This window comes from Sitophilus oryzae, unplaced genomic scaffold (assembly GCF_002938485.1).
Source record: "Sitophilus oryzae breed Bouriz unplaced genomic scaffold, Soryzae_2.0 scaffold_144_pilon_pilon, whole genome shotgun sequence".
In the NCBI taxonomy this organism is placed as follows: domain Eukaryota; kingdom Metazoa; phylum Arthropoda; class Insecta; order Coleoptera; family Curculionidae; genus Sitophilus; species Sitophilus oryzae.
In genome coordinates this window covers 4,100-30,098 of record NW_022146115.1, presented here as the reverse complement: position 1 = coordinate 30,098, position 25,999 = coordinate 4,100, and the positions used below count along the sequence as shown (strand labels likewise).

Below are 25,999 nucleotides of genomic sequence, written 5' to 3'. Positions count from 1 at the left end.
TGATGAATCATTTCTAAGAGAGCCAATTATTTCTTCAATTTCCAAATGGTCTGTCGGTTTAAGAAACATTGTATATGAATTAATATATTGAGTGAATTTATCATTTATTTCAGAGTGACTTATATTATCGGCAATCTTGCTCCCGATTTCCACAAAATAATTATTAAACGTATTGCAAATATCCGTTTGGTCTTTTAAAATAAGTCCATTTTCTAAGATATGTTCAATGTTTGTTTTGGCTTTGCTGGATATGTTGGATACCTCGTTGATTATTTCCCATTTTTTCTTGTAGTTGTTACCTGTAGAGTTCAGTTTGTATAGCTTTTGTCATCCAAGGTTTTATTTTGTGCTTAGAATTTTTAAGATTAATTTTTGTTGTAGAAATTTTAATCGCGTTTTGTACCTTCTCATAAAATTTATTAGTAGCCATCTGTGTATCTGTACAAGAAAAAACATCGTCCCATTCCTGACTCAACAGCATTTCATTTAAAACTTCATAATTTATTTTATTTATTGTTTTTGGTTCTGTAGCCTGGCTTGAATTTTTAATTCCGTTATACTGAATACTATAAATTAAAGGGTAATGATCAGTTAAATTGTTTTCAAATATAATAGTTTTAAAATATACATTGTTTTTATTGTGCTTCAAATTATTATAAACAGAGATATGGTCTATGGTCGTTGCGGAATCAGATTCAACTCTTGTCGGTAGGTTCACTTGGAGAGTGAATCCATTTTTGTTTAACATGCTAGTATATCTTATTGAGTTTAGATTAAGTACATTGTTTGGGTTTATGTCAATATTAAAATCTCCCACAAGAATAGTTATGTGATCTTTAATATAGTTACCAAGATAGTCATCAAATTTTCTATGAAGTTCATTTTATCTGTAGAATTCGGTCTATATATTCCTACTACGCCCAATGTAAAAAGTGGCAGGTCAACCCTACATTCAAGTATTTTTATATCACCAAGAACTACCACCCTCGCATCAGCCACATACTTTTCATTCACATACATCACCACTCCATCACATTTATTATAAGATCCCCCGTTATAAAATAAACTAAAACCCTTTATATTAAGCGAAGCTGGATCATTAATAGCCCAAGTTTCGGTTAAAACAATAATTGAAATATTATTGTTTTTATTCAGTCTGTCAATAACTACACAAAGCTTATCAAAATGTGCTCGCAAGCTTCTGATATTGTAATGTAATATTGTAAAATTTTGGTGTTCAAAAGCGAATTGCTTGTCGACATCGTCAAAGTTATAGCAGGAGATATTTTCTATGTTATTAAAATTATTCAAAATTCGATATGCTTCCTCCACGTTGGTTATGAATTTATGTTACTTAAAAATAATACAAGAAAATAAAAAATAAAAAAAAATAATGAAGGAAAGTTAAAAACTAAAATTAAACTTGTCTGTTTGGTAGTAAGATTTCAAAAAAAGGTAAGAAATAAAAAAAGACGATATAGTATGTATAAGAGTAAATTAAGTTTAAGGTTTTCTATCATATTTCAAGTCGTTTATAAGTTTAAAGAAAATCTGAAATAAAGAAATTAGAGAATACAATACAACAATTCCTAATCTGTACACAGGCATTAAAAAGAGTGCAAATCCAAGCACCTATAGAGAGAGAGAGACAGAAAAAAAAAGACAATAAAAAAAACAATAAAAAAATGAGATATTAGATTATTAGTGGGTAAGCAGTAAAGTGTCTTTTTTTTTATACCGTTTTATGTCGAAAACAATCAAAAATAGTGAAAAACAGCAGAGAATAAACGTGATATAAGTAAAATAAAAAAAATCAATGTAATCTCTTCAGTTCCTCAGTGTTTTCTATAATATTTTTAGACATACCAGTTTTCATTCTAACGTCACCACCATAAAACCACAAACGATCATTTCCCAGTTTGTTCTTTGCAGCCTTGTACAATGCGTATTTGCTTGGTGTCATATCCTCCATTATAGACACTGCAGAACCCTTTAAATGTTTCCGTTTATTTACTATTTCTTGCTTTATAGTATAGTTCGCCAGTGTAGCCAATATTGGTCTCTTCGATTGTTGTCTGTTTCCTATTCTAAAGCAGTTTTCCAATTCATTCCTTTCCATTTTGACACCTAGCTTGTCCTCGAACAGAGTTGTCACCTTTTGTCTAACGTCCTCCTGTCTGTCTTCCCTCAATCCAAATATTCGCAGAGATGTTCTCTTATTGTGTTGCTGCATCTTTTCGACCGCCCCTCGTAGTTGTTTATTTTGTTCCTCCAACGCGGCTATATTGGAATTTGCTTGGGCATATTTTTTGCTCGATTTCAGTGAAATTAAGTTTTTGCTTTACCTTGTTTGTTATTGCCAAGATAAAATGTTCATCATTAAATAGCTCCATTATTGTTTCTTTTATAATAACTTTAATATCACTAACTTGTTCTCTTGTGAAAGGCATTTTTATAAATTCTCAAACACTGTTCCCATGGACTAATTCAACTATTTTTTTAAAGTTTATTCTATACTTTTATTCTATAAAATAGCGTTTAATTGAAGAGCGACAAGAAACACGTGTTTACTCGACCATGTATAGCATACTACTAATAATAATACCTATAATTCCTCTCGAACTACAAAAACTGTTATTTCAATTTAGGAAATCTTGCTAACTTGCTAAATCTTTTATAACTCATTTTATTTGCCAGAAAAAAAATAGAATAACACTTTTTTCAGATGTATCCACATATCTCTTTATCTCTATCCAACTTTATCTCTATCTTTTTTATTAGAGGTTACAAAATAAATTGAAAATTTTATTTGACGTTTTTTTATTAAATCATCTTTTTGCACTTGTTTTGATAATAGATCTTTTTTGTATTTAATAGAAATTGTATTTTTTTGAGTTTCTAAAAACACGATAGGACATTTTTCTATAGTTTCAAGTTGACTGCATAAGTAATCGCAAAATATTGCACTCTGACTTTTCTTTGCAGGATTTTCCTTACTGGTTTGTAAGCTATTGGTTAAATTTATTAGAGCATTACTTGCGTTTTCCAATAATGGATCCTCTATTTTTTTCTTTTTTTTGCAGTGTTTACCTGTGTTATCTTTGGCCTGTACGAGTATATCAGTTTCAGCTCTGGTTTCATCATTACTACTTTCAATTGTTAGTTGTAAATTACTGTACGAAAAATTTGGATCATTTTCACTTTCTTCAAAAATCTGTAAAAAAGTAGCTCATTAATAAAAATTTAGTACCATAAATCTATTAAACAATTAAATCTTTCAAATCAAGTCTTTATAATAGTCAGTACATTTACTAGCTCAACATCGTTGTTCACATCTAAGAACTCTGGTGGAAGTTTCATCAGAATTTGTACTTTCCACTTGATCTAAGATACTGTCAACAGATTTTCTAGGATATGAGTGATCCACCAAAAATGTAATTTCGTCGAAATAAAACAAATTTGGCTTAAATATCTAGAAAAGAATATGTGTTTAAAAGTTCAAAAAGAATGTGGTTCACTAATCATGCAACTATGGAAATAAGACTCATATTTCCTGTACTGGCATGAAAAATTGGGTCGCAAATTGTTAAATTTAATTTTTATTTCAGCTTCTGAAACATCTAGACAGTTCTCGTGCAGGCTAGATTTCATTGTTACCAAAGATGCGTTTCTAGCATGCCTATTTTTATAGTTTTTATCTTCAATAGCATATAAACAAGGTATAACGATTGGGTGAAACCTTGGGTGAACAAGTTTATAATGGGAACTCAGATTCACCAGGTTCCATTACAAATAGGTTCCAGCTAGCTCAGTAAATAATTAAGTAAAATATATATGCACAGAACAAGAGATATCAAAAGGGAGGTGTATGGAAAAAGTGTACTGATTGAAAAGTCTAAAATGTACTGGATTCGTTTAATAAATATTAAATTTAAAATTAAAACAAATTATCTATATATAAGATCTATCATAAAATGTTGCAAATATTTAAATACGAAATAATGAAATATATATATATACTAGTAAAAATGAACTATCTGTAAAATAAATTAAATCATGAATAGTATCACCAAATATTGTTGTGACTAAACTGTGAACAACCCTGATGCGTATTTGTGATTATGATTAAATCTATAAAGAATAAAATGAAATTTAAATGTAAAAATCCCCTGGTATACCAAGTTCACATACGATCGTATATTTAATGTAATAAATTTTAATCAATCATAAACGCAATAAAATAAGAGATGATTAAAGTCTTATCTGTCATCCAGTGGTCGTTCCAGTCAGTCAATGAGAAAATCCAGGTGTTTGGTCTTCAGTATCCCAGTGGCATTCCTCGTCACAGTGGCATTCACGTCACAATGGCATTAGTTGCAGTACCATATCCAGTACAAAAAAAATTGATAAAAATCTTAAACTAAACCGTAATCATCACTAAGGAGTAATAGCCAAGGAACAAGAAAGAAGAAAGACGAAGAAGAACCCTAAAATATGATCTATTTTACTGACATGTTCTGATTTGGACATAATAAAATACCTTTCCACCATGTGGACGTTCCAAAACAAAATGGCGTCGCCACACGTTACTCCATGAAAAAGGGTTCTTTAAAAGTCCTCGTACTCATCTCGTACGACCATCACACACAGTCCGTCTTGTAAAATCCTGTCCCCTAAAATAAATAGTTGTACAAAAGAACATTACACAGCTGTACATGTCTCTTACCAACTGACGAATATATCCCTCTACAAGGCTTCTCTGGAATTCTGAACCACACACAGGCCAAAATCGCCCACAACTAGTGCCAAAACTGCACAACCAGTCTTCTCGACCCACAATAGAATTCCAGACAACTCCAAAGAAACAATCCCAATTCGGAACGACAAGGCCAGGCCAAAAACTTCAATGGAGTTTTTATCAGTCAGTCAGGATCAGAAATGCTGCGTTTACCACGGCGGTTCGAAGTAGAAGGACGAGTTTCAGAACATGCTCGATTCCAAGTCAGAAACACGAAACATAAAATTTAACACAGGCAACCAGTAAAACAAACCAAACCAAAAACCAAACCCAAAATAAAATTAGACATAAAATTTTATTTAATGCATACGGATTGAGTGAAACATTTTATTACATCATAATAAAATTATAATAATCCCTATACGAACATAATATCTTCGGAAAATTATTAATACATTTTTCGATCATATATAAAAACCGTTTAAAAAGATCGAAAACCTAATTTAAAAAGGTCGCGTTCATCAGGACGTAGCGCTACCGCAGCGATCACTAATTTTCTGCTGAACGCGCCGATTAGTTGTGAGCGCTCTGGGATCAGTCGCCATTTTTTCCATCAGATTTAAAATACGCTACGCTACCAATGCATGATGGATTAAACGTCACATACGCCAAATGTCACAAAATGTTTTGGAAAACGAAAAAAACCATTTTGTTTATTATTGTCAATTATTGTTCTCGGTCATATTCTCGGTTAAAAATGGGTGAAAATTTAATAAGCATTACTTATGATTTTAATAATGAAATATATGAGGTGTCAGGCAATGGAAATCTCCATTATCGACTTCAAAATGGTAAGTTAATTTATTTGAATTGCAGTAATTTTTTCAGCATTTGGAATAATTATTTGGTATATTAGATATATTATATTTTTAGATTCAAGCTTTTGTGTGAACTAGGTTAACAAAAAAGTCTACATCAATGGGTCAAGAAGAAGTTGTGGAGAGAAATAGAGAAATAAGTAGCCAAGACCAAGAATGTCAAGGTAGGTCGAAGGAGAAAGGAGTCAGTAAGGTCCTACCGGTTCCCAGTTCCTACTATACCCTGAAATTTATTACTGACAGTACCTAACGACTAATGGTGGATTTATACACATAAATAACATAAAATAAGAAATAAGATAAAATAATTTATTTTGGTTCCTGGTTTATACCGCAAAAATAAAATAATGTAAACAAATATCAATTTTCCATCTTCTACTTACATCTCCTCTTTTTTTAATACAAATCTACTTACACTTTTTAATTTACCTTCTTCCAGAAAATTTTAAAACCTCAAAATCTCTTCTTTAAGAAATAAGACCTAAAAGTTAAAAGATAACCAACTTTTATTTATTTTATGTCTTATTTCTCCTTATTTTATTTTTGTTGAATGTACTACTAGCTGTAAATGCAATCATTTAACTTCTTATATGTTATTTCTTATTTTATGTTATTTTTTGTATAAAGCCGCCATTAATCTAAGAGTAAGAGCACTTAAAATTATCAGAAATTTAACTCCATGATAGTTACTGCCAGCAATCATACACCATGGTATAAATGCAAGTCAGAATCATTATTTATAAATAATAAATTATGTATTTGTTACACGTTTTAGATCAAGGAAATAAAAAACATGCCGGGGACAGCTGCTGTACTCCTGGTATAAGTACTGGTATTCAGTCAATATTATGCAAAGGTAAAATACCGTACGATCGAGAAACAACGGCGTCAGCGATGCCTATGAAATGAAGATCGCTGTCATTTTATATGTAAATTCAGATGGGAAATGTCACCGATCGTCATTTCCCCGCCAACTGGACGCCATTTTTTTCGATCATACGGTAGTAAAACCTTATTTTTATACAGTGTCAGTGCTGAGAAAACTGCACCTTTGAATATCTACTTATAAGCAAGCTATAAATCACATGAAAGTTGGACACCTACATTTATTTTACTAAAATACAGAATAAATTAGTTGCATAAAATCTCTTTATAGATTCCACTTGCACTGATGAATTTAAATGGACCAAACAAACAACATTACTGCTTTTAAATTTATATAAAGAAAAAAATTATCTTTTTCGAAATTCTAAAATTAAAAATAAAGATATTTGGTTGGAAATTTTAAGAGAATTTCAAGAACGTGGCTATTGGTCTATAACAATAGAAATATTAGACAGAAAAATGAGGAATTTAAAAAAAACTTACAAAGATAATAAGGATAAAAAAAATAAAACAGGAGAATCATGTATAACATGGGAATATTTTGATATCATGGATGAAATTTTTTTTAATGATAAAACAATAAACCCTACATCCACCATCTCAACAATAGAAGTGGCTCAAAATCCTAATGCGGTCCATTCAAACTTGGAAGTTGGCCTAGGAGTCAAAATATTAAAAAATATAGAAAATAACTCGGAAAATAATCAGAAACCAACTTTGCCAAAAACGACAGAAGAAAAGAAAATCAATAAGGGCAAAACCTCTTCAACCAGGGTTAAGCACCTTTATGATTATAGAAAAAAAATTCAGGAAATAGAGAATCAGAGGTTAGAAGAGGTAAAAAAGCTCCGAGGGGCCATAGAGCAAAATAATGTGATTCAACAGGAAAGGAATGACATTTTGAAGCGACTCTTACTAAACCAATCTGATAGTTAAACTAGAAAGTTTTTTAGATATTAAGTTGTTTTTCTTATATGTTTTTGTCAATTTAATTTTGCAAAACATTTGTTTTTTAGATTTTAAGTTGTTTTCGTTATATTTTTTGTAAAAAACTTTTTTTACATTTTTAAGTTTTTTCAATATGTAGGTATAAATATTTTGTTTGTTCTGTTTTGTTACATGTTTAAAATGACCAAGTTGCCAATTACTTACACGAGGTTGTTAAAAGTGAAATGTGTTTTATTTTGTCCACCTAAGGTTTTAAATTAACAAAAACACGTATTGGATTTTATTGCAAATCATTATTAATTTATTAGCAGAAATAAGAGGCAAAAGTAATATGAAAAATGAGACTGAGTTTCTGTGTGGGTAGCAATAAAATGAGAAAACAAGTACTAATTTATTATTTTTTATTAATAAAAAATACTTCTACAAAATTTTCTACAGTGGAGAATCCAGGGAAATAGGGTAAAAGCCAGTTAAAGTCGAATATATTCCATAACGAGGTTTATTTAAATAAATTAAATATGAATCCAATATCTTCAAGTTCAAAGTACTCAAATTCAAATATAAAAAGAAATATTAAAACATGAAATATCGCAAAATCGAACAAAATAAATTAAATCAGATCATGCAGTTATAGGTCAAATACCTATATACCAAAAGAAATTAAATCAGTTAATTACAATAGCAAATAATTAAGTTCACAGTATCTAAATTCAAACCTGTAAAGAAATATTATAACAGAAAATATAGCAACATCGATCAAAAATAAATTATATCGATCCATACAGAAATAGGTCAGATACCACAGAAAGGAAAAATTAAATCAATTAACTACGATAACAATATAACTAAGTTCACAGTCTCTAAATTCAAATATGTAAAGAAAATTATTATAATATCCAATAAAATAGAAACTTTAATTAAATTCAAATACGTAAGAAATATTATAATGGTAAAATAAAATAGAAAATTTAATTAAATTCTCATCTGTAAAGAAATTTTATATCATAAAAATAAAATAGAAACTTTACTGTGCTGAAACTAAAATTTGCGATTACTAGAATTCTGATGGGGTATCTGGCGGTTAAACAAAAAATAGAAAGAATGCGATTACCTCATTCTTTCTGAAGAAAATTGGCGTCAGAACAAAACGAATCGGTCTGGTTGTCTAAAGAAAATCGGCGTCGGATCAAAACGAATCGGTCTGGTTGCGGAATCGCCTACAGCCAGCCCGGAATTCGGTCACACTAATTATTCACGGTCAGGTATTTAAAAAAAAGGAAACTTAAACGCTCGGTTTTTAACTATTTATACTCAAAAATCAGAAATACGGTTTATATACTTATTTAAAATCAAATCTGTAGGGCCACGATTACTACTTAATCACTACCAAAAACGGAGATACGGTACTTTTACTTATTTAAACTCAAAAATTCAATTTTTTACAGCATCGCTGATAAAAAAAACGGATCAGAATCGGCTTAAACTCACGAGGTTTACTTACTAAAATTCACCGGCACTCAGTCTCAGCAGGAAGACCCCTGTTTTCGCGCTCCCGTCTCTTAAATAATCTTTCCCGTCGGTAACCACGAACCACGTTCGGCTACCATAGTTCTACGACCCATTAAAATTCCTTACAGTACAAAAAAAAGTTTTTACCCGTCGATTCTACAAAAACAACATCTGCTGTTTGTACCAAAAAAAACTTCAACGTATCCATGCAAATCGACGAAATATTTAACACAATAATTTTATCAGCAAATAATTTTTAGCATTAAAAATATTTTCCGGTTTTAAACTATCATAACAGTTCTAAAAATAGAAATAAACCATCCTAAGCCTATCTAAGAATTATTTATTGTTACCATAATCCTTCAAAACAAATTAACATATCAAATTCTACTTATATACAGTATGGTTCATAAATCCACAAACGCTATCCGTTCTGGTGATCAAAAAAACAAATATGTAAATATTTTACAATCGGAATATTAACAAAAAAAAAATAAAAAAATTTATGTCGCAAGGCAGCTTCGAACCCTGGCTCCTCGGTGTACCAGCGAAATACTTTCGCACCGCGCTATCCTGCCGTGCTCGATTTATGTTCACGCCTAGCATTTAACAGATTAAATAAAAAAAATATAGGGACTTCATTACACCCTTATGATAAATAATTCAATTTAATAAATTAGCACTAATTTCATTCCTTTTTTCTACAGCTGCATTATCCACTAAATTTCCTACTTTATGACCTGCTTCAGGATTTTCAAGGTCTACATCAATGATGTCTTCGTATAAATTAATGTCCTCCATTGTTATCAAAAAGTTGTATAATACAACTGCAGCAGCAATGATTTCGTTTCCAAAATCAGGATCCGATATGTCCAAAAATTTCAATCTTCTAAATTTATTTTTGAGAATACCAAAAACCCTTTCAATTATCGATCTTATTGAACTTAACTTAATATTATAATTTATTTCATGAGGTGTTAAATGTCCTGTATCTCTATAAGGTGTCGTTAAATTTGTTAATAATGGGTATACGGAATCACCAATAATGTGCAAATTACGTGGTAACAGTAGGTTCCCACCTGTCAATTGCATGTATATAGAACTGTTTCTGAAAACTCTAGCATCGTGCATCCTCCCTGGCATACCAATGTAACAGTCAATGAACTTACCCATATGATCACATGTCCCTATAATTGGGTAGGTAATTATTTTTTTTTTACTTTTCAGTACTAACCTTGTAATATTATAGAGTGAAATCCCTTCCTGTTATAAAAGTCATGTTCATTTCCTTCTGTCTGTTTAATAGGGATATGGCAGCCATCTATAGCACCCAAAACTCCAGGGAATCCTCTAGAACGTTGATTAAATACCTGAAATACATTATTTTCATATTTTACATCAGATTTGTAATTAGGGTTTGCCAAAATAACTATATACATATATATTTTTTTTTTCTTGCTGGATCTCGACTCAAAATAGCATAAAATATGTCTAAACAAATATCCTGTTAATTCTAAGAGGCTAAAATAAAAACGAAAATACAATCGTCTCCATGAGATTTTCTTTTCCAAATTTAGTGCATTAAGAGGTATTGCCATGGCTTTTATAGAAAAAAAATCTTCCTGGGTTGCAACAACAAATAAGATGAAAAAAATCATTTTTCTGTGTTATATAAAGGGTAAAACTTTAGATTGGATGATGGACCTCTTAGAATTAACATTATGAGCCCCACTTTTACTAGGAAACATATTTGTTTAGACATATTTTACGAAGAGCAAAAAAAATATATTATATCAAGTTTTTTTGGCCCACCCTAAATATATTTTTTTTTGTTTAAGGACAATATCTACTTACAACTGTTGAAGCATAGTACTCATCTGGTTGAGGAAATCTAACATATTCTCTTATTAGGCTAGCTAAAGCACATATAATTTGTTTGAAAACTCCATGAGCAGTACTTTTCCCAAAATTAAATCGATCTCCAATAGCCAGAAAACTCTCAGGTTTTGATATGGTCCATATTGAGAAAAGGACTTTCTTGTGGAAGTCAATTTTATCATTTTCATGGTTAATTATTCTTCCTAAAACGTTTACTAGGGTCTGCAAAAAAAGTAAATTACATAGGTATACTTACATAATTTAAAATTGCAAATGAAATGAAATTGGAAATAGGGAAAATAAATAAGCTCTTTGATAATACCGTTGATACAGCTACCTTTTAGATATGAAACAACGGACATACCTGAAAAGATGCTCTTGACATACTAAAATGCTCTTTAAAGAGGTCATCATTGTACATTGGTACAGTGTTTTCAAAAAAAAAAATGGTTTCTTATACGGGGCTGTCGTTCACGTCTTTCTTGCCAAACCTCTTGCTGATCTACTGGCTGAAGAAGATCAACCGCTCGTCCTATTATTAGACCTACATCTACGAGTGTCTTCTTGAGCAATTAGCACTGCTGCTTAGGATTCATTGTTGAAATTGAAAACAAATTAATGTACAAAAGTACAAATGCAAAAATCAAAATATAAAATCTATAGATTTGGATTTTTGAATCAAAATACAAACACATAAAGTTAGGTTAAGTTGTTATGCATTTGTTATGATGCTTCTTAGACAAGGAAAGAGAGTTCCTTGTCTAGGGATGGTCGCGTTCATCAGGACAAGTTGATCATGAGCGATGTACCATCGATTGGTTGTCCTTCTGAACGTGCTTTTTAGATCAAAATCATAAGTAATGCATATTAAATTGTTTTCACCCATTTTTGGCACAAATCGAGGGGATTAGTCAACAGAGAACAATAAACAAAATGCTTTGTTTTCGTTTCCAAAACATTTTGTGACATTTGGCGTATGTGACGTTTAATCCATCATGCATCGGGAGCGTAGCGTATTTTAAATCTGATGGAAAAAATGATCGCTCACAACTAATCGGCGCGTTCTGCAGAAAATTAGTGATCGCTGCGGTAGCGCTATGAACGCGACAGAGAAGAAAGCTAAGAAAAAAAGAAGATTTTGGGTTCACCCTATAAATCAAAAGAGAAAGCAATATGGCGAATTTCATCATTTGTTTCCTGAATTAAAAAGATTCGAAGAAAAGTTTTTCCAATATTTTCGAATGTCATAAATCAAATTTGATTATTTTTTTTGCTATCGACTCCCATATTGCATCTTTTCTTTCTTGGTCTCTATATATAAAATGCTTGGCTCGTATCGCACAGCTCTGGATACTTTTGTACCAGTAAAATAAGCTTTTCTTCATTCATATTTAAAACGATTTAAAGGTACGAACAAAAATAAACGAAATCTAACCTACATCATGCGACTTGAGCCAGCTAGTCTACTCGAAATACTGACGAACCCTTCAATATTTGCATGTTTGTGGAGGTGTGCTGGTTCGCCGGTGCGCACATTAGGTCGAACCAGCACGACCAGGCATAAATATTGCCGGTCATATTTGTCCCTGACCGACACGACCTGTTTTGACAGTCGTGGCTTGTGGCGGTCCGTGCTGGTACTGGTCTAGTGTGCTCTACTCTATTAAATAACACGGTCACCTTCACCGGTAGATTTTACTGGTCTGGTCCGTGCCGGTCCGTGTAGGTATAGTGTGCGCGATCTTTTAGACTACCATTCAAGACGCATTGATGTTATTTTGGTTCGTAAGTTTTGTGACAAAGAATGTTATTAAATGTTAAGTAAATGTTTTCTCATTATTTAACTATTGTTAACTAAAGAATATATTTCATTTTTCCTGGTGTGATTTTATTCTAAAGCTTTTCTTTATTTATTTGATCTAACAAAGATATTTAAAATGTGTATAAAATATATAACATAATGGTATTTAATGGATCGATTATGCTGTGAATAATTTCAGTTTAAAAGTAATCTAAATAAAATCGTTTACTGTTTCTTCGTGTCGATGTTTGTGGTTCAGTTTGACAATAAGGGCCTTGTTGAGTGTACTAAAATGTTTCGACCGTGCATGGGCAAATTTCTTAGCTCGCAAAAGGGCAACAAAAAACAATAAATAGAATAGCTTATTATCTAAAGATATTTGCACCAGACCTTCAACTTTAGCGTCGAGCTCCACAACGAGGGCCTTCGTACCTACGGGTGGGGACCCGTTAAACTAACAAAAACTCTTCAGTTTTGAGCGAGATAAATGTGGCATGGAATGTATTGAACTATAAACCTAGGTATGAGGACAATTTCTATATTATTATTATTTCTCTTTTATTAAAGTTCAGGACAGCATAGTTAGATTCTCTGGAATAGTGATCGGGGTTTTCCTCTGCCGCGCTCTTTTCCTCGTGAATTCCAGGCAGAGTACGGTACTCCATTTATTTCATTTAATAAAATAAGTAGGGCTATTCAAAAATTTAGCGTTTCATTTACATGACCTATTCTCCTCAAATTTCCCAAATAGGTAATCACAATAAAAAATATTTTTAACACAACGTAGGTTCCTTTATTTTATTTAAATTTCTTGTTATACAGTTGGCCAAAATATTACCTCTTCAACTCTGTTGACGATCTTGGGTTGTTACACTACAACGTATATGACAAAAAGAAAATAGAATACAAAGGAACATTTAACAAATTTGTATAATCTAGGAAATCTTCTGGTCTGCTGTTATAAGCCGTTTCAGGGCATTCCTTCACGATATGGTTGATGGTTTGATTTTTGCTGCACTCGCAGGAGGGGCTTGGACTCTTGCCCCTTTTGTGTAAAGTATAGGCGCATCTGCCATGTTGCGTTCTAATTATATTTAGCGTGCACCAGGTTTTTCTTGATAAGCCATTGGGTGTGGATTTAATAACACCAGCAATCATTATCATTGTGTTATTGAGCTGTGCGTCTATTTTGTGGACATGTACTATTGAACAAGACCGGAGCACAGTATTCAGCAGCTGAGCTGACGAGCTTAGAGTAGAAGCTGAAGACACTGACAAGCTGGTTTGTGTTTGGATTCAACGCAGTGGTGTTAACAAAAAATCCATTTTAGTGGCTAATGGTTCTTCTAGTAGCCAAAATTTTCTTTCAAGAAGTTATAAAGTATATATTTTCAATTTGTTTTTAGATATATTTTTAAAGTTTTTTTTGTTATTTATTTTTATCTAGTCTATAAAAATTTTAATATTTTTTTTTGTTCTAGGTAAGTTCCTGTTCTACAAGATTTACATTTACAACCACAGTAAGTCTTAATTTTAACTTATGTAATATTAATTATTACAGTATATATTTCTACACAACTTACAAAACTATGAGACACATTTATATTTTACTGACAAACTTAGAATCAGAAATTAGTCAGACTTATAACACTCATTTTACAATTATTAGTAATATAATACAGTTTTCTAATATTTTTTTAGAAATAAATAATCTTAACGCTTTTCAGAAAACTGGAACAAATAATTTCTTTCACTGAAACTCATGCGGGAATAAAATATACCGTATAGTTTTTTAGCATATTTATTTTACAATTTAATTTTTGCTGCTTTTGCTCGTGGATGATGAAGCCTATTAACTTCCCCACAACATTTTGTCTTCTAAACTTTATTAAATTAGGACCGTATTTAAAGGCTCTTTATTCCTTTACCTAAATAATTTCCATTCTAAGCCAGACGTAGGGTTTCAGCTCGGTTTAACATTTTTAATTAAATTATTCACTAATTTGCTTATTCTCGATATTCCACCCTAGCTTTCTCCGGGGTATAAAATTGAACCCCATTGACAGTACATTGACATTCGCTTTATATAGCCTTATTCCTTACTCTGACGCTTTAATAATGGAATAAGGGACATGTCGGTAAAGAAGGGACCCTTTTTCGGTGTCGTAAAATTGGTGGACTTATGCCTTTGCCAGTTCTTGCGCGTTTAAAGTTTTTAGGGTCTGGGCTTTACGACAGTTCGAGACTGTGCGTGTTTATAACTGGATTTGTTTTATGCGAGCGTTACTTACACATATAAATTTTCGTATTTTTGTGAGACTTGCATATAAAAACAGCAATATAAAATTCTTTGTTTTTTTCAAAATTCTGAGAAAATAATTGCAGCTATAAAAATAGATTTATTTAAAATAAAACAAAATAAAAAGCTAATACTGTACGAGGTACGAGGTGTCATTTACGTGTTTTTTGGAATTTCTCGTTTATCAGCATCTTTGTGTTGATGGTCCGATCAAAGATGCTGTTTTTATATTATTTGCTACTTTTTTAATATAACTAAAGATGCTATACACAGATTTGTCCTAACCTTCATAATTTCTGAAATACAGAGCGAGTTTTAAAATGTTGCACTTTTCAAATTGCTTTGTGTCTCGGTTATAACTTATCGAAAATATGAAAACTGAGTCTCGTAGAGATTTTCACGTAGAATCCAGTGGCGTAATTAGTTTTTTAGTGGCATCTTTAGTTTTATAAAAAAGTAGCATAATAATGTGAAAACAGCATCTTTGTTCTTCTTTTCATAAGCAAGAAACCCTGTAAAACACACGTAAATGGGACACTCTGTACCATTTTGATTACAAATGAGGTTATCTTACTTATACTAGAGATTGAACTTTGTTCTTGAAACTGAACATTTTTTTTCTGAAACTAAATATTCTGCAAACAAAACTGTCATGTTCTTCTAAGTTCGCATGACTTTCAGTGATTTTGAAAATATTGACCGCTCGTAAACCTAAAAAATTCTCAGGCCATCTGTAAAGGTTAATAATGTATCCATATCGTTTCTTTTGTCATTTTTTACCAAAGAAGCGCCCTTTTAACGTTTTACGTTTACGTTTACGTTTTGTTCTTAATTACAAAAAAGAATACTGAAAAAGATCAGAACATATATATTTTTATCATTTTACTTTAAAAATATAAAATTATTATAGATCATAATTTATTAGAGTATGATGAGCATTTCTTCGTATTAAATTATTCCTGAATGGTATATAAAACAAATATATTTTTAGTTATTCTTTTTGGTTTTTATTAAATACTTTTTAAAAGATATTGTAGGGTTTTTTAAACAACTACCACTGCGAACGGCAGCTTTTCATCGGAGAGCAGTCGTGGATAAGGTATTTCACTGGAAAGAAAACTAATTAATAACAATAAACAAAAAAAATAGATATTGGGCGCCAGGCATGTACAGAGAAAGAAAACACAGTTGTATATTACCTAAAACTAATGACTATATTTATTCATGATGTTCTTTGCTGGTACATGACATTGTAGAGTTCTAGTAAATATATATAGTGGTTATATGTCAAAGAAAGTGGTGGTAAGAGTTGTACTAAATATCTATGAAAACAACTATGATAGAATACAAGACATGTAAAGTTTAAGAGAATATATGAAATGTAGCATTACTTTAATTAATTTGATATATTTTATATGATGTTAGTGCAATAATAATATCTATAAAAAAGTAATACTATTACCAGACATAATGCAATGAAATCTAAGATCTAAATTATATTTTAAATATTAAATCGACATGAATGTTCTTAACAATCTAACCACTAAATATAGTCTGTACGATATTACTTAAGATGTACGTTATTGTTTAAGACTGAAAATCGACTGAAAACCAGAACCTAAATCTACACTTAGCTGTTCCTGAGGCAATCCTGTTTCGAAGAGTAGCAGCGTGAGGTAGGCTCATATATCTGTACTGTCTGTCGGCGATCCTGTTGGCCAAAACAACAAAAGGGGCCAGAATGAGGACACCATGAATCAATACAGCCGTAGCTAATGACTAGGCTTAGAAATGGGAGCGAAGCAGCATGAGGCTTACGCTACATCCATACTGTAGCAATATGGGGACACTACCCGTACCTTGGAACACTACTACGACCTTGGATAATGTCCGTAACTTGGACCATAACCTTGGACACAGTCCGTCCATAAGATAATGGTACAGGGGAACACTACCCGTACCTTGGATACTACTAGGACCTTGGATAATGCCCGTACTTTGTAAATAGTCCGTACCTTAGACCCTAAAAATATGAAACTCTTGTTTAAAACCAAACAAGGTCTACTAAGCAACATAAACCTACCTCGAATTACTTCCGAGGGCTCAATAATAAACAAAGAAACTGACCTTTCTTCCATGTAACATTCTGTCGTTAAAAACTTTGAAAAGAAAACAGACTCAGTCTCGGTCTCATACATATACAGGATGGCGCTTCTCACACGACGCGGAGGCTCTAAGGAGAACGGTAGTTTATATCGAAATGGGCTTTTGGGGGGATATGTATGTTAATTCAAGGCATTTTATAAAAATATATAGAGTTCTACAGGGTGTCCACGAAAAAAGTTACGTATCAAAGTTGGTTTTTTTGTAACGGTACACCCTATATTAATTGATTTTCGGATTCTAGGGGAAAAATAAAGGTGAGTTTCATTAAAGAAGCATATGCCTAAAATGTAAGAATTTTAAAATATTTCACATTTTGTGAAAATGAGGAATAAATTTTAAATTTCAGTAATAGCTACCTAAATTGTAATTTACCCTATATATCCTAATATTTAGATACAATAATCATTATATGTTAAGCCAAATTAAAATTTGACGAAAGTTATACACAGTGAGACAAAATTAATATTGAACATTCGCCACTTTCAAAAGCAAGTTACTCTTTTATTTTAAATGGAACCTCCAGTATATTATTCTAGTATTCAACGAAGAATTCATATATATTCAATACTATAAAGATTGTCTACCCCTTAGACAAATATTTTCCTAGATATTTTCATTTTTATGATTTTGCGTCAGTAGATCTTTATTATTTGATAAAATCTAGGTGGCTTTTTATAATTTATTAAAATACTACAAGCGTTAGACAGGGTGAGTCTTAAATAAGTGTAAATATTTTTATTTTTTAACTGCTGAGCAAATGTTTCTCTCTTCCGACTCTTTTTTTGTTGCTCAATACTAATTTTGTTGTAACTCGCTGTCAAAAATTAATAAAAACTAATTAATTTTTCAAACCGGTTTTTTGTTTACAGAGATTTACATTATTACAGTTAAAAGGGTAAACAGACAGAAAAAGAGTCGAATAACAGACGGTAAGGAAAAAACTCATGGAGTGAGGGAATGAAAAAAACATAAACGCACGGCGTTTTAGGGTTGGAACTGTCGCTTTCAGGACGAAATGGCCTGTAAAATGACGGATAAAGGGTCGGTTTAAAGCAGAAGGGCGTCGCTTTGTTTGTTCCGTCGGATGTTTTACACAAATCCCGCGGTCACCTTCACTAAAAAAGCCAGACGTTGTTAGGGCGAATAAATTAATTTTGTATGTTTGTCTCGAGTTTTTATCGAACTAAAATGTAACTTTATAACAAGGTGTAGGAGGCAGATTACACTGGAATAAATATGGTACTTAACGTATATAAAACATAAAAAAACATTAAAAAAAATTGTATCCAACAGCCATTACTTATACAGACATTACTCATATGTATACATGCATATGAAATAAATTACACACGCGTGAGTTTTTGAAGTTATAACACACTAGTGTAGATCGGAGGTCCGACGACTCTTCAACAGAGCCAAACCCAGCGGCGAATGGCAGCTCTACACCGAGAAATTAACTGAGTATAATAAGGAGATTAGAAGGGCAAAGCGGTCTGACTTCAGATCTTTTTGCGAAAACATCACTTCAACTACTTATGCAGCTAGACTACACAAAGCTATGGCCAAGAGTGGGTCCATCCCCAACATGGCACTTAAGAAATCTGACGGAAGCTAAACGGAAGGAGATGAAGAGAGAGCTAACCTCCTACTTCATACACTCTTTCCAGGTAGCATATCTATTGATACGCAAGTAGCTCCGACCGAACCCCACAATCCTCGCAGGGAGACTGGGAGACGGCCAAGCTAATAATAAGAGAACAAAAACTGAAATCGGCTATTGACACCTTTCAGCTTTATAAAACAGCAGAAATAGATGGATTTTTTCTTGCCCTTCTAAAGAAGGGGTCAGAAAATAGCTATACACCATCTATTAAACATTACAAGAAGCAGCTTAGCGATGGGATGTATACCAACCTTCTGGAGAAGAGCGAAAGTCATCTTCATCCCAAAATAGACAAAACTGACTGGGCTAACCCCAAATCATTTAGGCCTATTAGTCTCACATCGTTCGTATTAAAAACGATGGAGAAAGTAGTGGACGACCATATTAGAGTAAATCATCTACAGGTTAAACAAAAAAAAAACAGCACTTTGTGCCTTCTTGGACATTGCAGGGGCGTTTGACAATATACCCACACTCGCAAGGTGGACAAGCGATCTCTTGAAACAAGAGGGGTGAACAGTACGATAATTCGCTGATTTTGGGAAATGCTTTCAACACGAACAGCAGAGGCTGGGATAGGTACCAAAACTGTAGTTGTTGAAACAACGCAAGGAACTCCACAAGGTGGAGTGATCTCCCCCCTACTGTGGAGCTTGGTAGTGGATGAACTGGAAGAATTAACTCTAGCGGGAATACACTGCATAGTGTATGCAATTGACATAGTCATCATTGCACGGGGGAAACATGAAGGCACCCTATGTGATATTATCCAAAGAGGACTCCGCATTGCTGAGAGATGGTGCAGGACTGTCGGGCTGAGTATTAACTCAGATAAAGAATCCATCTAGATAGAAAGGAAATACTGCTATCACAGGAAGTGAAATTACTGGGAATACCCTAAGCTTCTCTGGAACAGGCATATTAAGAACATTACCAGCAAAGCCACAAAAGGCTCTCATGATATGCAGAAGACTGGCGGGAAATAGGTGGGGCTGCCCCTAACATTTTGCGCTGGATGTATACCATGATAGTAAGACCCATGATTACTTATGGAGCAGTTGCTTGGTATACAAAACTAGGAGCAACGTACAGCAAGGCAAAACCTATGCAAAGTACAGAGACTAGCATGTATCTGCATCACAGGTGCCATGAGAACATGTCCAACAGCAGCAATGGAGGTCATTCTAGACCCTACACACCACTGCACATCGTCGTCGGCAGTTATGCCAATGCGACAATGATTAGAATGGTCATTGACGGAAACAGTACTGGGAGAATTTTCAGGTCAGGGGCTTGGAACACCCTCAAAAATAAAATTCCACTTCTCCACCTCCCAGTGGATGACACCAAACCAAGAATTTACAACTTTGAGAAACACCTCACTGTAGTATTGAGTAATAAAAAGAATTGGAAGAAAGAAACGCTTACTCAGCATATAAAAGACCATACCATCACGTGGTATACTGATGCTTTCAAAACCAAAGCAGGGACAGGGATAGGAGTATTTGGGCCGAAAACTGAATACTCCGAACCAATGGGCACCTACCCCAGTATCCTTCAGGCAGAAATTTACGCTATCGAAAGATGCGTACAATTTATCTTAGATAGGAACTATCGAAAACAGGAAATTGCCATCCTATCCGATAGTCAAGCAGCACTTAACGCGATCAACTCAGTAACCATCAATTCGAAGTTGGCCAAAGAATGCCTAGAGAGGCTTAACAAATTAGGCAAAAAAAAATAAAGTCGGTGTAGTTTGGGTGCCTGCTCACCAAGAGATAGAAGGCAATGAAAAAGCAAATGATCTAGCTAGAAAAGAAGCGAACACTCCACTAACTGGACCAGAACCGTTCTGTTTTCCTAACGGGAACCAACTGAAAGCGGAACTGAAGAATCTGGAAGACTCCATCCGTAATTTAGAATGGGTGTCCTCCAACGGTCTAAGACACTCGAAAAAGTTCCTCAGGAGAACTTACGACCGAGAAAAAATCAAAGGTTTTCCTTGATTTAAGTAAAAACAATCTTTGGATTGTCACGGGGTTTCTAACAGGACACTTTCTCCTCAACGAACACCTCAGTAGGCTGAAACTGAGAAACAACGGCGAATGCAGATTTTGTGGGGAAAATGGGGAAACACCAGAACACCTTATCACTGAGTGCGCCGAGACGACAACCATTCGTGCCATGAACCTTGGTACGTCTGATGTCGAGGATGGAGAGCTGGCCTCTGTGGAGCCGTCTCAGATACTGGCTTTTGTTAAAGCCCTGAGACTCTATAATGTGTTATAACTCATTATAACTCAAGAAAGGGGAACACACAATAGATCTATAAGGTCGCTGTGATTAACTCCCCTCCTAAACATTCTACATACATTCTACAAAGCTGTTATTATCCATCCAAGGAATGTTATAAAATTTATAACACTGATTCAGTGCTATCTACAATAAATTTAAAAAAAAATAATGTAGGATAGGAACTTTAACTAACTTAAAATGATTAACACAACGTCAGTGGTTTTTATGGAATCTAGTTTATAGAGGCATCTGTTTGAAAAAAAAACTTCCCAAAAGAGATATACTTCCCAAAACGTTAAGCATTTTTTTGTACGTTAAGCAAATTTGCTGATAATTACTCTCCGTTGGATTAACGCAGCAGTGTTTACAAAAAATAACTATTTTATGTTGTAGATTTTCTTACAGTGGCGAAATAACCATAGGACTTTTTTGAAGAGATGCATCCGCCACAGAGATATAGACATTTAAAAAACTTCAACAATACCCTTCGAGCAATTTGCAATACATACAAAGACCCCACCCCCAAAAATAACAATCCCTTGTTATTCATAAGAAAACACGTGTTTTAAAAATACCCGCTATCACATGGCGCCATTAATCAAGGACAAGCGCGCCGATCGAGAAAGAAAGCAAGGGGATGATGGGCCATTCATCATCGGCCGCTCCGATATTAGGGGAGATGGAGGGCGTTTCGAGTTCATTCTTCGTCATCTAGAGGGCCGAGGGTTACCCTGACCTCAACGCCAAATTGCCCACTTAAGGGATGATGGGTAAATGAAGGACGAACGGAGCAAGGACGCTAGTTGGAATTTAACTTTGTGTCGAAAAAGCATGTTTAGAATAATTTAATTTTATATAATTGGTTTTAATTTAAAGAGGGCCTAAATAACACAGGCCGACATGATTTTTGTAACACGAGTCAGTTGCAGAATTTCTTCATAAAAATATGCTTCTAATAACAGAAAAAATACTCCTGAAGCTCCTACACGTACCACTTTTCAGTTGCCTAATTACGCCTCTTTTTTGCAGGTAGTCAATTTATAGATGTCAGGTATTAAGTCTAGGTAGATCTGTTTACATACAGGTAAATTTTTATGATGGGATGATTGAAAGGGACGCATTTTGTGCACTATAATATATTGTGAAAAACATAAGAGAGTTCAGTTTTCAGTTGATTTTCGACGTGAGTTGTTCTATGCGTGTAGATAAATAGTACGAAAATGTCAAGTCAAACGCGCCGCAGTTGTAAAGTGTCTCCTGATTCGATTTTGTTACGATTTGGTGGAGAATTTATGGTGCAATCACAAGCCAGACCATTTTCTGAAAATGTGAAGAAAGCCTACTTCAAGTATTTTGGAGTTTTGGTTGGAGATCAAGACAAGCAGTGGGCTCCTCATGTGTGCTGCGTTACTTGTAGCGTGTCGCTTGTGCAGTGGATGAAAGGGAAGAGGAGAAAAAATGCCATTTGCGGTTCCAATGGTATGGCGAGAACCAACTAACCATTTTGACGATTGCTATTTTTGCCTCGACGAAAACTGAAGGTTTTCCAAAAAAAACAAAAGCACAAGATCGAGTATCCCAATTTGCCGTCTGCCATACGACCTGTTCTTCATGGTGCAGATCTCCCAGTGCCGATCGCGCCCTTAGACTGGCAAGGTATTGTTTTGGAAGATAAGGAAGATATTGAACCAAACAGCTCTGGAGACCAGTGTACTGATCCTACCTTTACCCCAGAGGGCGGTTCCGACAAGCCACATTTCAAGCGAGTTGAATGACTTAGTGCGTGACTTGGGGTTATCAAAGCAGCAGTCAGAACTTCTTGGATCCCGGCTTAAGGAATGGAATCTGTTAGCCAATGAAACAAAAATCACCACTTTTAGAAAAAGAAATGCTCCGTTCTCTGCATTCTACAGTATGGAGGATTCGTTGTGTGCATGTACTGATATCGATGGCTTAATGCAGGAACTTTCTATAGAACATTCTCCCTGTGAGTGGCGCTTATTCATAGATTCGTCGAAATATAGCCTAAAAAGCTGTGTTATTGCATAACGGAAATTTAAAACCCCTCTATACCAGTTGCCCATTCAGTGACAATGAAGGAAACTTATGAAAATATGCGTATGCTTTTAGATAGAATCAACTACAACAGGTATAAATGGCAGATATGTGGGGACTTGAAAGTTATAGGAATTTTAGTGGGACTTCAGGGAGGATTTACAAAATATTGCTGTTTTCTTTGTTTGTGGGACAGTCGTGCAGTAAATCATCATTATGTACAGAAAATTGGCCAGAAAGAAGTGAATTTCAACCGGGTTCCCAAAATGTCAAGTATATCCCTCTTGTAGACCCCCAAAGACGTCCTCCTGCCTCCTCTTCATATCAAACTTGGCCTCATGAAAAAACTTCATTGAAAGCTATGAATAAAGAAGGTGATGGATTTAAATACCTAAGGCAAGTCTTTCCCCAGTTGAGTGATGCCAAATTGAAAGAGGGTATTTTTTATTGGACCACAAATCAGGAAATTGTTGGACGACACAAATTTCACAGACACGCTTACCAGGCAGGAACTCAGAGCATGGACCTCATTTGTTAGTGTAGTGAGGGATTTTTGGGAAACAATAAGGATGCGAACTACGAACAATTGGTTAATGAGCTTTTTAGATGCTTATAAATCGCTTGGTGCCCGAATGTCTTTAAAAATTCACTTTCTCCATTCTCATTTGTCATTTTTCCCTGAAAATATGGGTGCTGTCAGTGATGAGCAAGGTGAGAGATTCCATCAAGACATAAGGACAATGGAAATTCGTTATCAAGGACGATGGGATCCAGCCATGATGGGTGATTACTGTTGGTTTTTGAAGAGAGAAGACGCGGTCCCTCATAAAAGGAAAAAAGTAAAAGTTTTTGTTTATGTTTTGATCTCGTTTCGATTGTTTTGTACTTTTTAGGTATAAGTAATGTTTGAGGAGTGTAAAACTATAAAATATAATCGGTATATAGGCTTAAGAAGTTCTTAAATCATGTTTTGAATAGCTATCTTAATATATTGAATATTGTAATATTGAATGATGTTTTATTAATGTAACAAAAAAACCTTACGTGTTACGACTTTTTTTTTGCCACTTTCGTGATTAGATAGGTTCATTCTACCACAATATCCTATTGAGCTTTGTGTTACATCGAAAAAATTTTTTTTTGTCGGCCTGTGTAATTAAATAATTTATCTACAAACTGCTTAAAAAAATTAAAATCAACTCACTAGATCAAAATCCATTGAAATTTAAGATATAGGGAAATTAAAATAACTTTGGGTGGACGTCATCACTGACACCATGCGTCGTTTTATGGAGTTTGCTGGTGGTCGTATTATGATGTGCAACCAAAGTTATTTTCTTCCTGAGAAAGGGTGGTCCGAACTGTATTCCGGCAGCATATTCTGCAGATTAAAATAAGTAAAAAAGTTCGTATAAATGTATGTCCTAAAATGCTTAGTTTTGGAGTTACAGGGTGTAGAAGTTTCATTTTTATTTCGATTTTTTTCAAATAATTAAGTAACGTCAATATTTGGATGAAAATTGGTGTCTGAGGGTTTTTTGACATGAGAAATTTGATTTTCATGTCAATATGATTCCAACTTGTAGAGGGCGCCACCTACATATTTTTTGACTGGTTTGAAGAGTAATAACTTTTCGTCCATACCTGTATAAAACTACAAAAAAATAGAACATTGACATAACTCGAAATAAAAACGAAACCCTGTATCTCCGAAACTAAGCATTTTAGGACATACATTTATACGAACTTTTTTACTTATTTTATCTGCAGAATATGCTGCCGAAGTTTCTGAATACAGTTCGGACCACCCTGTATATGAAAATTTTAAGGTGTCCTGTGTCGATCAGTGTACAAGATGGCGCCTCTCATACGCCGCAAGTGGGGCTCCAAGGAGAACGACAGTTTGTATTGAAAGGAAATGAAATTTTGTGAGCATATGTAAGGTTAATTCAGAGCACTTTTTAAAAAATATAGAGAGTTCTACAGGGTGTCCCCATAAAAGTTACATATCAAAGTTGTGTTTTTTGTAATGGAACACCCTATATATTAATTGATTTTCGAATTATCGGTTTGGTATGAGTATTTTACTCTACAATCTTTAATTTTTGTTAAATTAACAAAAGGTCTCCTAGCCACGGAGATTTTTTCCAATAATATAGATCGCAAAATCATAAAAATTAAAATATCTAGGAAAATATTTATCTGAGGGGTAGGCAATGTTAATAATATTTTGAAGATATATAAATTCCCCATTGAAAACCGGAATAATATACTGGGTGTTGCATGTAAAAATAAAGGAGTAACTTGCTTTTTAAAGTGACTAATGTTCCATGTTAATTTTGTCTCACCCTGTATAACTTTTTCGGTCAAATTTCAATTTGGTTTAATATACAATGGTTACTGTAATTAAATATCCAAACTATACATGGTCAATTAAAATTTAGGTAGCTGTTAACGAAATTTAAAATTTACTCTTCATTTTCACAAAATGTGAAATATGTCAAAAATCCTTAGATTTTAGGTATATGCTTCTTTAATAAAACTAACCTTTATTTTTTTTCCTAGAATCCAAAAATCAATTAATATATAGGGTGTTTCATTAGAAAAAAACACAAGTTTGATGTGTGACTTTTGGGGACACCCTGTATAATTCTATATATTTTTATAAAATGCTTTCAGTTAATAACCTACACATGCTGCCAAAATTTCATTTCGACATAAACTACCGTTCTCCTTTGAGCTTCCGCGGAGTATGAAGAGGCGCCACCCTGTATAATGTGCTAATGATAACGTAAATAAATATCGTCCATTCTTAAAATAATGCTTATTTTTCTTCATTCTGTGTTTATTGCTTTAGCAAGAAACCCCTGAAGAATTTTTATTC

The 25,999-nt window shown here is 33.5% G+C and overlaps 2 protein-coding genes across 2 annotated transcripts; one reads left to right on the top strand and one right to left on the bottom strand.

The window, feature by feature from the left end:
• The first annotated feature begins 5,254 nt into the window (after nucleotides 1-5,254).
• On the top strand, nucleotides 5,255-7,437 carry LOC115877416. The gene is made up of 4 exons (XM_030893569.1): nucleotides 5,255-5,589; nucleotides 5,672-5,780; nucleotides 6,392-6,472; nucleotides 6,773-7,437. Exons 2-4 carry the CDS (start codon nucleotides 5,717-5,719, stop codon nucleotides 7,435-7,437), a joined length of 810 nt encoding a protein of 269 aa, XP_030749429.1. The 5' UTR covers nucleotides 5,255-5,589; nucleotides 5,672-5,716.
• Nucleotides 7,438-9,339: 1,902 nt separating this feature from the next.
• Nucleotides 9,340-11,391, bottom strand: LOC115877415 (putative nuclease HARBI1). The gene is made up of 4 exons (XM_030893567.1): nucleotides 11,201-11,391; nucleotides 10,813-11,058; nucleotides 10,193-10,328; nucleotides 9,340-10,145 (listed from the first exon to the last, which is right to left on the bottom strand). Exons 1-4 carry the CDS (start codon nucleotides 11,255-11,257, stop codon nucleotides 9,622-9,624), a joined length of 963 nt encoding a protein of 320 aa, XP_030749427.1. The 5' UTR covers nucleotides 11,258-11,391; the 3' UTR covers nucleotides 9,340-9,621.
• Nucleotides 11,392-25,999: the final 14,608 nt, after the last annotated feature.

What these genes read in the sequence shown, in the direction of transcription:
- LOC115877416 (XM_030893569.1), top strand. Translation starts at nt 5,717, where the DNA reads ATGGGTCAAGAAGAAGTTGTGGAGAGAAATAGAGAAATAAGTAGCCAA. An exon ending in CCAAGACCAAGAATGTCAAG is followed by an intron (nt 5,781 to 6,391) that starts GTAGGTCGAAGG and finishes TACACGTTTTAG; the next exon opens with ATCAAGGAAATAAAAAACAT. An exon ending in TCAGTCAATATTATGCAAAG is followed by an intron (nt 6,473 to 6,772) that starts GTAAAATACCGT and finishes ATCTCTTTATAG; the next exon opens with ATTCCACTTGCACTGATGAA.
- LOC115877415 (XM_030893567.1), bottom strand. Translation starts at nt 11,257, where the DNA reads ATGTACAATGATGACCTCTTTAAAGAGCATTTTAGTATGTCAAGAGCA. An exon ending in TGTCAAGAGCATCTTTTCAG is followed by an intron (nt 11,059 to 11,200) that starts GTATGTCCGTTG and finishes CTTTTTTTGCAG; the next exon opens with ACCCTAGTAAACGTTTTAGG. An exon ending in TCACTCTATAATATTACAAG is followed by an intron (nt 10,146 to 10,192) that starts GTTAGTACTGAA and finishes ACCCAATTATAG; the next exon opens with GGACATGTGATCATATGGGT.